General features: G+C 40.6%; 1 protein-coding gene across 2 annotated transcripts; it reads right to left on the minus strand.

Annotated features, from left to right (window-relative positions):
- Window positions 1–242: 242 nt before the first annotated feature.
- Window positions 243–10,673, minus strand: Msantd4 (Myb/SANT DNA binding domain containing 4 with coiled-coils). 2 transcript variants are annotated; one of them, XM_042674952.1, is made up of 3 exons: window positions 10,598–10,673; window positions 2,986–3,597; window positions 243–2,409 (listed from the first exon to the last, which is right to left on the minus strand). In XM_042674952.1, exons 2-3 carry the CDS (start codon window positions 3,445–3,447, stop codon window positions 1,834–1,836), a joined length of 1,038 nt encoding a protein of 345 aa, XP_042530886.1. In that variant the 5' UTR covers window positions 3,448–3,597; window positions 10,598–10,673; the 3' UTR covers window positions 243–1,833. The 2 variants fall into 2 exon arrangements, with proteins under 2 accessions (XP_042530886.1, XP_042530887.1); XM_042674953.1 differs by lacking the exon at window positions 10,598–10,673 and adding an exon at window positions 9,813–9,845.
- Window positions 10,674–14,079: the final 3,406 nt, after the last annotated feature.

Here is a 14,079-nt window from a genome sequence, read left to right on the forward strand (position 1 = left end):
AGGAATTCAATTAGGTTAAAGAGGCCTTCCCCCCCCCCCTCCCTTATAAAAGTAGGGATGACTTAGCTCAAGGGTTGTTCTGAGAGGGAAATAAGTAATGTATATAAGACACATAATTCAAGCCTTGGATGTTGGGTCCCTGACCCCATTCACCACAACAGCATTTTCTCCCAGGTTTTGTAGAGACCTCTACTCTGAATACAGCTCTGAATATACCACTTGAAATAATAATCTTCCAGAGAGACAGTATAGGAAATTTTATTTCTATGGTAGAAGCATTTATTGTAGTAATAGAAAAATAACACTATTTCAAAATCAAGGGTAAGTTAGCAGAAGTTTCCTTTACATACTCATACTTGAATATCACCATGATTTCAAACCATTCTTAAATTAACAAGGAACAAACGCAGAATCAAGATAGTATGACAAGAGAAATATTAAAGCTACTTATCAGCCCTGGAAATCAGAAAACACAAAGTGAACTCGTGCAGCCATTTCAACTTCAGTGTGCATCAGAATCACTGCACCTGGAGAGAAACTGCCCTCAGCAACCTAAGGGCAAACCACCAGGCTGAGCCAGCCCTTGGCTTCAGAATTCTCAAGGGACCGACGTCACAAACTTTGTTCCTCAGGGAGGTACAAAGACAAATATACACTGCAATGCCAAAGATCAACCATTTACTCATGGTGTGACTTCTCTGAGCTTCAAATTCAGGAATAACACTATTCTTAAGAATTGTTGTACAGGATAGAGTAAATACTGTGTGACAAGTGCTTCCATAACAGAGCTACTACCAGTGCTTCATTCTCACCCACCTCCCACTCCCAAAGAGCTATTCTTTATTTTAAAAGTCAACCAACCGCTCAGTGGGTTGGAGCTCACTGACTACTGGTATCATTCTTACTGGTACATTGTCTACTTCCCTCTGTCATTCTTTTACAGGAAATTCAATATATGACTGAAATGATACCTTTTATATGAAAACTAAGACGACAGGCTCAAAGAAGAAAGGGAACTAAAGCTTCCAAATTGTGTGCTGCTTGTAAAGCACCGACAGATGAACTTCGCTTCAAAGTGGCCCGCTTCAGGCAATCTCTATGTTCCCTGTGCTATTTTCTGAATCTCAGCCTACTTATAGATGGAAACACGGGAATAAAATAGCTATAATCCTCATCAGTTCCTATATTTAACAGACTACACAGTTATGTTTCATAGTTAAAAGTTTTTTGGCCATTTAAGTATCTACCCACATAAATATCTGCGATTTCAATATTCTAAAACTATAAAACATAGCTATAGAGGTGCACAGTTAGGCTAGGATAGGGTTCCTCAAACTCAGCACTAATGACATTTTGGTTGTGCAATTCTTCACTATGTGACCCACATATTACACATTACATGTTTAGTAGCATCGGTGGCCTCTACGTCCTAGATGACAGTTACAAGCCACCCCCCCTCAACCAAAATGCCCTCCAGACATTGCAAACGTCTTTTGGCATGGAGAACCACTAGACTAGAAACTTACATAGACATAATTGTAAATTCTGGGTGTACAGATAGCACAAGACTATGTGTAATATTACTAATGGAAAGAGTTTAGCACAGCAATATTCTGCTATTCTGTTTCTGCTTGGGCACAGGGTGCTTCTATAATCTACTACTTAAGCATACAATTACCCACACAAAACTATCTTTTCCCTACTGAAAACACTGACGGTAAGACAGGGAGGAAAAAATAAAAACCAGATAATCCAACAACCACTCTATGTCACCTGATAGGAGAAACACCTACAGTTTATAAACATTTGTTAAATGAAAACCTAAAAAAAAAATCACTGCAAGTGTCCTTCCTTCTGAATTCGAAGTCTCTCTTTCTCCACTTGTAAGCGTTCCTTTTCAATCTGCAGCTTCTCCGATTCAAACTTCAAAAACTGCAGCCGATCCTTTTCCAGCTGCAGACGCTCTCGCTCAAGTTTCAACTTCTCGGTTTCTATGTCCTGTGGCTGAAGTATGGACTTTTCGCCTTGGCCAAGTTCACTTTCCAGAGATGGTTTCTCGGAACTGACGATCTGTAGCCGGAGCTTCTCCCTCTCGATCTGCAGCCGCTCCTTCTCCAGTTGAAGGCGCTCGTGCTCCAGGTCTAAATGCCGCAGCCGCTCTTTCTCTATTTGCAGGCGTTCCTTTTCTACCTGCAGTCTTTCGGCCTCAATATCCAGTCGGCGTTTTTCCACCTCTAGTTTCTGTTTCTCTATGTTGACCAACACATGGGGCTCATCATAAGCAGATCTGGATGGTGTTGAATTAAGGGTGAAAAATTCATCAATGTGGGGGAAATCGGGAAGCTCCGTTTCCCTCCTGGAATCTGGTATGACAGATGATAACATTTCTTCCTCCTCTTCAATCTCAAACTATGAGAAAAGGGGAAAGTGGCTTTTAGTATTTACTCATACTTCATGGTTTCAATTTGCACAACTATCTCTCAAAGGCTTTCAGTAATGTTTCAGTACACAAAACCACTTAGTTTGAATTGTCAAAAACATTTACATGAACTACTTGATGTCAATAATACATAACAATTGATGTATTTAAGCAGAAAAGAAAACTGAATGATCTTGTCATATGCTACATTTAAGTAAGCATAAAAATCTGCAAACATTGCTGGGTGCCGGTGGCTCATGTCTACAATTGTAGTTCCTGAGGAGGCTGAGATCTGAGAATCACGGTTTGAAGCCAGCCCAGGCAGGAAAGTCTGTGAGACTCTTTTTATCTCCAACTAATCACAGAAAAAGTTGGTGCTGTGGCTTAAGTGGTAAAGTGCTAGCCTTCAGCAAAAAGAGGAGCCTGGAGACAGTGCCCAGGCCCAAAGTTCAAGCCTCAAGATTAGCAAAAAACAAAAACAAAAAGTGTGCAAACATGTTAAATATGTCTGGACTATAAGCTGCCACATCAGAGTTGCAAATAAATTGTCACAGGCTAGTACTTACCTCAGGACTTTGGGGATCCCTTTCTTCCTCTTCCACTTTGACCTCTGTTAAAGATCCACCTGCATCTCTGAAATCTGCCACATTCTGCCAGTCAAAGTTGGCATCATTTCGGAAGGCAATCTTCTCATCGATCTCTTCAGTGAGAGAGTCGTCTAAGTCAGACGTGGGAAGGGGAAACCCTGAACCCACCAATTTAATGTTTGCCTTCATCCTCTTCCTCTTCATAAGTGCTCTCCAGTCCAGGTACCGCCTCTTCACTTCGGTCCCGGTCCTCTGCTCACCTTCTCCCACGGCGTTCACGCACTGTGCGATCTCCTCCCAGGCCATGCGCTTCATCACGTTTATCGTTGTGTTGAGCTGCTTGGAAAAAATGACTTCTTTCCTTTTGGTAATTTCTTTCAAAAGGGTCTGCGTTTCTTGAACACTAAAATTGCTTTTCCTCTTTCTCTTTAACTGCTTCATATTTTTATAATGTCAATGCAATATAGCAAGAAAAGATGAACAGAGAACTTGAAGAGTGCTGCAAAGCACCCAAACCACGCACAAGCCTGCTGGCCCGGCTCTGGTCACTGTTGTCCACGCATCCGGTAGCGGAGGCAGGCTGGATAATTCCTAAATGGAAAAAGTAAAGTAGGATCATTCAATCAACCTGCAACTTCTGTAGCATACTTTAACCCAATAAGTCTTATACTTTTTACAAGGAAAAATCCCTCTACATATGGCTCAAATTTGGTATCTCCATCTGCCAGCACCTTCAAAGTCCAAACTGCCATTTTTTTTCTTTTCCCAGGGGACACTGCAAAGGTTCTTCATTGACACATTCCATTGCTCCCATACTGGCCTTCATGGGTCACCTGTCCTGATAAACTCTTGTACTTGTCTATATTGTTCTATCTAGAAAACAACCTGATACCTTCTCAGCCCACTTGATGCCTACTCATCTTTCAATCCAAAGAATAACCACATTCTCAGCAAAGCTTTTCCTGACATGCCAAGTTCCTCTAGCATAGTCTATTGACTTTTCCTAAACTTTATCCATTGCTAGCATAGATTAGGGTATGGCTCTCCAACAGATGTTTCATCATGTAACCAAGGGTGTTTGGCTCACTATCTGCTGCCCAGAGCCCAGCACAGCTTCTGACACATGCCGAACATACCATAAGTATGTATTGAATAGATGAGTCAATTTACCAAAATGACAATTAGAGCTATTGAAACAAAAAGTTAGCCTATGTAGAATACTATAAGAACCTGCAGGACTGATATATAAAATTAAAACACTGAAACTAGCTTGAGACAATATAGAAATGGCAATTGCTTATATTTTACTACTTCACAACTCATTTTTATATTAAACCAATATAGAATGCTTAAGTATAGAGCAAAAGTTTTCTGATGACAAAAATATTACAAAGATACAATTTAACATGGCAAGGATTTTCCCCCAGCCATCTAGCACCCAGTGTACACTTCCTAGTTTACTACTGCGGTCCTTCTCCTCAATAGACACCACATCCGTTCCTTTACAGTAGATGATCTCATTTTCTGCCCCTACGAGAAAATCAAATTACTGACTTATGACTCAATATTTATTCCAACCTTCCTAATGTATCTTCATACAATGCAATGGCTAGATAATAGGAAGCCATTTCCCAGTTCCAAGGCAATGAAGATTCTGGATGTGGATGATATTCCACCAATCAGATGCACTTGGGTAAGACTTGAAATTGAGGCTGGCATGTAAAGCATCTGTTTCACCACCTCGAACAAAAGCTCCTAATATGAAACAAAACCAATTAATTAATGCTTTTAATTATTTGCTTTTCTTTAGCAGTAATTAATAATGTTCTGGGCTACCTTCATTGCAGAATTAAAGACTGTGATATTAACCAGTCACTATAAATGCTTGTCTCCACATAGAAACAAAGTTTAAAAAAGAAAACCCCTATGTCAAAATTTTAACATAAATCCTGAGTGAGAATGCAAAACAGAATGTTTCCCACTTTGGGGGAATGTTCATGTTATAGGGTCATCAAAGAGGACGTGTGAAACTTGTCCAAAGGTAAACATGTCAGAAAATCATGGGGTAGGACCTAGCAATATATGTCTCAAGAAACCCTAAGTGACTACATTGTATGCTAAAGTCTGAGAATCTCCGTGCTAAACGCACATCAATAAAACAGATGCACCTGGTCTCTCTTGCCTGCCTTGATTTCAAGTCTTCCACAGTGCATCTAATTGGTAGATTATGAATCACACCTCAAATGTTCATTGTGATGAAACCGGGAAATGTTTTTCTACTATCTAGCCTTTACATTATGAAAGAAGAATAAATGTTAATTCTCAAACAAGAATTTAATTTTCTCCTGAAAGCAGAAAATGAGATCCTCTGCTGAAAAAGTCCCAGTGGCTTGCATAGTTTAACACAAGGCATTTTATCAATACAAACTCAATGGCAAGAAAATTGGGACAAAGGCTAGAAAATCTCTTTTAGTTAGAAAAGAGATGTTAGAAGTATATAGTAGGAAACAAGAGGTCATAAAGAGTAAGTTATTTATACATAAACCATGTTTTCTGACTTCAAATGCATTCAATGATTGCTTCCATGGGCTGGCCTTTCTCCCTTACAAAATGACAGTGTGAAATGAGACTGATAAAATCTCAGCCAGGGCTGTCACTGATCAACTTTTCCAGCAACAAGAATAATAATACCAAGTTCCAAATCCTGTCATTTGTTACCCACCACAGAACTAAATTAGATATACCAGGCTATTTATAACAGGAAATTGAGAGAGTAATTTGTACAAATCACAACTGTTTGAGTGACAGGCCATATATACAAGTTCTGTTATGTCATATCTACTTCAACCGTGTTAGCAGCTTCTAACAGCTAAATCTTAGAAATGCTGCTCAGGTAACTTCTCAGATATTATTTAGCTGATTTTCAAAAGGAGCAGATAGACTCTTATCTAGGTGGAAGGTTCAGAAGAAATTCCATACAAAGGCAGAAATCTCCTTAGAACTCCAACCAATATTCCCCATCACATATTAAGGAAAATCTTAAAATAAGAGACCAGACCTAAAGAATCCCTAAAAAGGAAAAAATATATGGATATTTCATAAGTGATCTTAATCTTGTTTGACTTGCAAATAGGAGCAAAACAACTTTGGTTATTTATTATAAATGCTGTATTAAAGAAAAATAAAACTTAGCTGAGTGTTGGTGACTCTACTTGTAATCCTAGCTACTCTCAAGGCTGAGATCTGAGAATCATGTTTCGAAGCCAACCCAGGCAGAAAAGTCCATCAGACTCTTATCTCTAATTAACTACTCAGAAAAAGCTGGAAGTGGCACTGTGGCTCAAGTAGTAAAGCACTAGCCTTGAGCAAAAGCAGCTCAGGGACAGTGCCCAGGCCCTGAGTTCAAGCCCCAGGACAAGCCCAAAAAATAAGTAAAAGAAGAAAAAAAGAAAAATAAGGCCAATCATCCAGAAGTAATAAATTTATAATTATATAACTAGGTACTTTCTGTAGGATAGACCAAATAAAATCATCACATAACTATAACCAATGAAATAATTTCTTTGCTTTAATTACATAATCATCCCCATAAAGCCTTCTCCTTGTATTCACTCTGCAGAGTCCCTGAAATACTTCTGGTTTGAAGTAGCCTGATTCATGAATGGCTCAAATAAACTCTTTAAAATGTTATTGTGCCAGTATATCTTATAGCACTCATTTCTTCTCAAACACTACTAATTTCTGCCAAAATAAAATTTTTATTAGTGTAAAAATATTTCTCAGGCATTTCAGCCAATGCAAAATTTCAGCAGGTAAGCAAGGCTAAATTTAATGAGAAGATATACAAAAAGCACTTCGTATTATTGCTTGAATTCTCTCTTTTAGAGTCAAAAGTGGATGTTAGCTCTTTATTTCAAAACTGTAATAACAGCATTTTTATTACTATTTCTGTAACCTTTTTATTCCTTTGTTTTGTCTTTTTTAGCTCCCAGTCATCTTTGCTCTACTAACTTCGCATAAAAATACGCCCATCACCATGTTTTCTTATTTCTACTCATTCATGTGGAATAACCATCTCCTGAGAGGCCATTTGCTACTAAAATAGAGGTCAGAGGGAAATAAAAATTTTAAACATAGAAAATGAAGGTTGAAATAATCCTTGTCAATCTCACAAACACACACAAAAAGAATTGCAAGCAAAATATTTCTAAAGCAGACCTTCACATTTTCTCAAAAGACCTATCATGACACATTGAAAACCACTGTATTGGAATGTATAGTCTCTGGCAGCAAGCTCGGCAGTATCCTAGGGATTTGAATATAAATCTTTTTCAGTAGAATATGAGAAAATTATTTATAAATTAAAACACCATTAAAAGAGGCAGCGGGTAAGAGGGCTAGGCATGGTAATACATAAATACCTGTAATCCTACTTACTTAAAAATGGGAGAATCATAGTTTTAGGTCAGACTAGGCAAAAATTAAGACATCTCCCTCCCCAACCCCCCATATCTCAACAAACATGCTTATTGTAATCCCAGCTATGAGGAAGGAATAGATAGATAGAGGATCATAGTCTGAGGTTTCTCCTAGGCAAAAATGTGATATCCTACCTAAAAAAAAATAACTAGATCAAAAAGGGATGAAGCTGTGGCTCAACTGGTAGAGCATCTGCCCCTAACAAGTGTGAGGCCCTAACTCCAGAACTTCAAGCAGCCTAGAGAATGGGAGATCTTCACCAGCTATACATCTGACAAGGGTCTAATATCCAGAATATACAAGGAGCTCAAGAAACTCAAAAATGATCAATAACTCAATAAATGGGCAAAGGAGCTAGAGACTTCTCAGGAGCAGAAGCAGCAGCAAGAATGACCAATAAATACATGAGGAAATGCTCCATATCCTTGACCATAAAGGAAATACCAATCAAAACAATATTGATATTCCATCCCACTAAGATTGGCCATCATCAAGAACATAAACAACCACCAATGCTGGCAGGGATGTAGGGAGTTGGAGGAAGGGGGAAGAAATATTATTACACTGTTGGTGGGAATGTTTCGGAAGGCAGTTTAGAGATTCATCAAAACACTAAACCCTGAACTATCCTGTGATCCACCCTTTTGTCTTAGCAAGGCCTACTCATCCTTCAGCAGTTGGTCTAAACGTCTCTTTACTATTCCCGTCATCTGAGTGTAGAGTCCTTCACTGTCAGGCTGGCTTAGAATCACTTACTTTACATTAGGAACATAAGACATTCAAGATGAGTCTATTAGTCATGCTATTAAGTAATTTATAATGTATTTAAACACAGATGCATAAAGAAATGCAAATGAAAAAAAATGTAATAGAGTCTATAAGCTGAAGGAAATACAAACTAGATTTGTATGCCAATTCTTAACTAAATTAACTTTTTGTTCTTGTTTACTCATCTATAAATGAGAATGAGAAATAGGATAACACTCATGTTTAAGGATTAAGAGATAATCCGATTAATCTTATAATAACTAAGGTACATTAAGCTCACAATGAATGTCAGCTATTATCTTTACCTCTTAAGTACAGTGAGGGTAGCAGCAACTATTTCTTTACTAGATGTATAATGCTACCAGTAAGAGGTACAATAATGAAGTACTAACAAAATATCTTGACTGCCCAGAAGGGAAAATCTTTGATGGGATTAGGAGAGCTTTTGAGAAGAAATTATCATTTGAATTGGTCTTATATAACAAATACACTAATAAGGAATAGAAATAAAATGAACAATTATCAGGAAGAAGTAGAAAAACAACTCAAGATCAACTATCAGCAAATCCTCAATGATGTCTTAGTAAGTTCCCATATCTTGGTAAGAAAATTACTAAGAGGAACAAATAAAACTGTGAAAGTTTACATAATTTTTGAAATCCAAGCAGTTTACCTTATCTATGGATGCACTTAGTGTACTAATATGTAGCAAAATGAAACTGTAGAATAAAATGATTGGTCAAGAAAACCCTAATTTATGAAGGAATCTCCATTCGATTTTGCTACTCTTAAAACCTGAGATCAATTTAATAATTGGATTGTGATCAATTTTTACATGCCAGAAATAGCAGTTCTTTTTATTCTACCCCTTATTCAATGTTTTTAAAACTTGACATTGATTGTAGCTCTTTGCCTGCCCCCCACCCCCACCCCCACCCCATGGTTCCTAACTCTATACTTCTAGTTTTCAAAGCCAGGTCCCTTTGTCCATGACTGATGTGTGCTGAGTGAAAGAACTCTTGCTGGCAAAAATGCATTGGGGAACATTTGTCTCTGGCCTCAATGAAATTGATATTGGAATACATCTTGGATTTCCTGTCAGTCTTGGCTTGACTGTATGAAAATCTTTGCCTAAAACTTTAACATTTTTCTAAGGGCAAGAAAATTCCAACATCGTTGTTGGTAGCTCTGCTTAACTCTTAAGAGCTATTTTTCCAGGAATGTTTGTCTTTCTGCCTCCCTTTTATAGTTTGGTATCGACGTGACAGAAGCTTGAGGTTCTTTTGCTATCGTTCTCCAATAATTTCAAGTTTTCTAAGCCATTGCTAGGTATGGGCCACATTCTTGATGCCGAGGACATAACACCCCACAAAACGTACAACGATAACCTTTTAGATGCTCTTCCCTCCCCCTTTAAAATGCACTGGATGCCATACCAAGGGAATTCCATAGTTGCAACCTCAGGAAACTTACAGGCCATCCACGTCCAACCACGGAGAAGAGGAACCCTTTCCCTGACTTTAGGTTCCCCACAGAATAGGAACGAAAAGTTCACTTACGTAAGTCCTGTCACGGTGACGTCAAGGCCCATTATACTCTTAACAGGGCGACGTAAAACAACAACAAGGAGGAGCAGCTGCGGATGCAAGTCCTGGCATCCTAGCTAGCGTGTGTCCTGGGATGGAAAGGCCGCGGGAGGGCCAGCCCGTGTAACTGGGGATAGGGGGGAAGCAGGGAAAGTGGGAAGAGAAGAGGGAAGGCGCCCAGCAGTCAGGCAGCGTCACCCGTTCCCTGGCCCCGGCTCCGTCTCTGGACAGGGGCTCTTCCCTCCCTGCAGCGGAGGACGACGGTGGTTTTCCGGGGTGAGGGGGGGGTGGTTGGGTAAACGTGTAAAAGTTTGGTCGGCGGTGGCCCCTGGGAGGTCCCCGGCTCCCTCTTTTCCGGGCTGCACCCCGCCCCTGGGGAGCGCCCCGGGAGACCCCGTCCCCGGCGGCGGCGGCGGCGGCGGGAGGACCGCACCTGCCGCCCCGGCCGCCGTGGGGGTCGCGGCCCCGCACGCACGGGCGTCCTCCCTCGGAATGTTCCGTGGCTGCGCCCACAAACTTCCCTCAGGCTGCTCCGGCGGCCCGGGCCCCCCCTCGGCCGCCCGGGTGGGCGACACCTCGGCCGCGCGGGCCTCCCGCGACGCCGCCGCCGCCGCCGCCCCGCAGCTGCCGGGCGACCCCCGGCCACGGCCTCCCCCCCCCCCCCACCGCCGCCGGGACCCTCCCTGCGGTGCGCGCACCCTCGGGCCGCCGAGGCCACTGCGGGCCGCCAGGCCTGCGCCAACCCCCAGACCACTCACCTGCGACCCCCGCGGCACCACCGCAAGATCGCCCCTAAGGGTGACAGTTTAAAAAAAAAAAGATGCTTCATTGATTCCCCGCCCACCAACTTCTCCCTGCTCCTACTGGCTAGGACGGATGCCGCTCATAGGACACGGCGTCATCTATTGGTCCGGAAGGTTTTGCCATTCTAGGTGAGAGCCCGCCCCAGGCCAGGCCTCACAATGGGAATCAAGTCCCAAACCGGTTCCGGGTTAATGCCCTGGACACCGCCCCTCCCCCACCCTTGTGATTCGCCCGCTGCCGTCCCGAGCTCAATCTTTGGCGAGCGGATCTGTCAATCCAGACGCCTCTAAGAAACGATTGGTCTCTAGCGATCTGCAGGCCGCGCTGTTCCTCCTGATTGGGGGCATTGGTCGCTCCATCTCCAAACTCTACTCCTGCCCTAGATGTCCCCCCCCCCCCTTCCCCGACCTGTTAGAGGCTACAAAGGCTTCGAGAGACTTTTGTGCTTCCAGCCCGAGTGCCAAGCCAGCATTACCACTTCCTTTGGCTTCAACCATTCCTCTGTCCTTGCCTCTTTCAAAGGTCAAGGTCACTTCCTTTTGATTCTGTCCAGGAGACACTCCTCACCGTAGTCCTCAAGAAGCATTCCCACGTGCGGTTTCTTCAGTGCTTTTCCTCTTCTGGTTTTCCTTCATTTGAGTCCTTTTCATCATTGTACTTGCCTCCTTCTTTACCTTCTCCAGTTATCCCAGTGCCTTTGTTCAGACCTCTCCTGAGTCTCATCTGTTACATCAGTAGCCTGCTAAAGATCTCTGGATGCTTGTCTTTCCACTTTTCAAATTGTCATCAAGTGAGCTTCTTCAGTGGAATCTCACTATCTAATCTCCTGATGAAGTACAAACTCCTTATGCAACTTCATAAAATCCTCTCAACGTTTGCCTTTCTTCACTTAGTCCAGTGCGGATTCTACCAAGGAAGATATACTTCTGCTCCTTCTCTGCTATGTTAAGGGTTGTTTTCAGAAACAACTTCCTAAAGGAAGATGGCCTTTCTGTCCCATTCATCTTACCTCCATATCAAATTTATTCCTCCATACTCATTCTTAAAAATCACTTTTGGCATACATTCACACTTATCTCTCTTGCTTGACAAAGAAGCCTCTTGTTGAACAACAATTTATGTAGTTTCTGAGTGACCACTTGTTCCTTTGAACTCCCCACAGAATGATGTTAACTTATACAAAGTGGCCTCTTGTAAATTATCTTCACTATATTCTGAATATTTAGCAAAAATTGATCCAGCTGTTTACTATTACATGTCAACAGACAAACATGCATAAAAGCATCTTAGTGTCTGTGTGTTGTTGTTGATTTTGATCTTACAAGAATTCCACAGATTTGGGGAATCGAAAATTTCATTCACTGGCCTGTTCTCTTTCCTCAACTTGAATAATTATTGAATTCTGTTCTATGCAAAATATCAATATAAGGACTTCATATGTATCCATCTGTTTGACAGTTACAACAGCCCCGTGTGGAAGGTCTAGTATTCTTCACAGATTGTAGATGAGGGAACTGAAGGAAATATATATTTACAGGCTGAAAAATTAGTATGTGACAACTGGAATTTAAGCTCAGATCATGTGTCCTGAAACTTCTTCATATTTCACCATCACTCCAAATAGATGTGATTAATACCTGCAAGCTGATTGCTTTAAAGGTATCAAAGAGATGTGAAAAGTTTTCCTGAAGTAGGAAGAAAATAACACTTCCCTGTCCCACAATGCACTATCTTTTGTCTAGCATTTGTTAGACTGTGCTGAAAATTCCTCAAAGGCACGAACCTTGTATTTTGTCTTTATTTTATCCATAGCAGTTAGTACAGACCTTGTATTTACTGTTTATTGCCAAATAAATTTAGATTTCAGGGTTAGGGATGAATAATGATCAGGTAATTGCTTTAACTGATAGCTTTAGTGAACAAATCCATCCTGGTTTAGCAGGTGAATTGAAGGTACTTTTACCTGTGTTGTTCATTGCTTTTCTTTCACTTCTTTATTCCCCAGGAGTGCTTTATGAATACCCCCTCTATCTTGTCTATAGGCAAAGTTCATGATTATTTTGCCTTATCCAGATTGTCTGTGGGGGAAAAAAGGATGTGACCAAAGGACAATAACAATAATACAAATGTGCACACAATCTTGAGTTTGCCTAGAAAACTTGTCTTTGGGTAAAGGAAAGAGCTGGAACTCCTGGCAAGGCTTTTTTTTTTTCTAATTTATTCAACTACAGAAGTAATATGAAGACAAATTTTCATGAAGAAGAAAGGCAAAAGGGACAAAGAAATAGTACAAGACCCAGAAATAAAGTGAAATGACTCCAATTTGTACTTACTGGTAGAAACAAACACACACACACACACACACTGTTTCTAACTTTTTATATACTATACCATTTGTTATAGACTCTTTTGAGTCCCTTCATGCTTATATATTGAAAGCTTAACTCCAAAGTATTTGGTATCTCCAGGTGGTCCTATGAGAAGTGACTCAATGATAAGGGTCATGAATGGGATCAGTGTCCAGACAGTCCATAGTGCTCCTTTGCCCTTTCTGGCATGTAAGGAGACAGGACAGAAGAAAGCCTGGCACTGTATGAGCCAGTACCTTGATGCAGGACATCCTAGGTTCCCAAATACTGAAGAAATAAAGTGTTGCTTGCTTAAGCCACCCACCCAGTCTATGGTATTTTTGTTATAGTGGGATCAAAAGACTAAAGTTTATGATAGAAAAATTAATAGTTTAATTAATATAATATTAATATTTTAAAATTCATAACAAATAGAAGTTGGATATGGGGGGAATCATCATAGTTGCTTTCCAAAGTAGTTTTGAGATTCATTTTCAAAAAACAGGATATATCAAAGATATTATTATCATATTTGTACTTATGATCTAGGTGCTTTTATTTGTGTCCTCAGGATGCTACAGTATTGTCTCAATGTGAGAAACAGCAAGTCCAAAGAGAGATGTATGGCTTGTGTGAGGTATTGAGAAACCTGAAACTCCCATCTGGGAGACTCGGAGTCTTGAGCCACCTAGATTCTGCTCAATGTTCATTCTGCTGTATACTGCTGTACTCCTAAGAGCCAACTTTTGCACTTCAGATAGCTTGTTCTTCTATATCAAATTATTTGACTCAGAAAACTTCTTAAGTTCAAGAAAAACAAAAATGATATTGTACAACAGACCCCCATTTTCCAATCTTCTATTTTCCTCTTCTTTTCATAATTCCTAGCTATGAATGTATCAGCAGCTATTAAATGGATACATCATCTCCCTCTGATACTTAGTACATACTATATCTTTTAAGGGACTGCATTTGGGAAAACTGAGGCTTGTGTTTGGGGCATATCAGAAGTTGGGAGAATTACTTCAGATCACATAACAAGGAAGCAGTGAAACTAAGATATTACTCCCTAATTTTAGCTCGTTTGC

Source organism: Dipodomys spectabilis, unplaced genomic scaffold (genome assembly GCF_019054845.1).
Source record: "Dipodomys spectabilis isolate Male_0828 unplaced genomic scaffold, ASM1905484v1 ptg000023l, whole genome shotgun sequence".
Lineage (NCBI taxonomy): Eukaryota > Metazoa > Chordata > Mammalia > Rodentia > Heteromyidae > Dipodomys > Dipodomys spectabilis.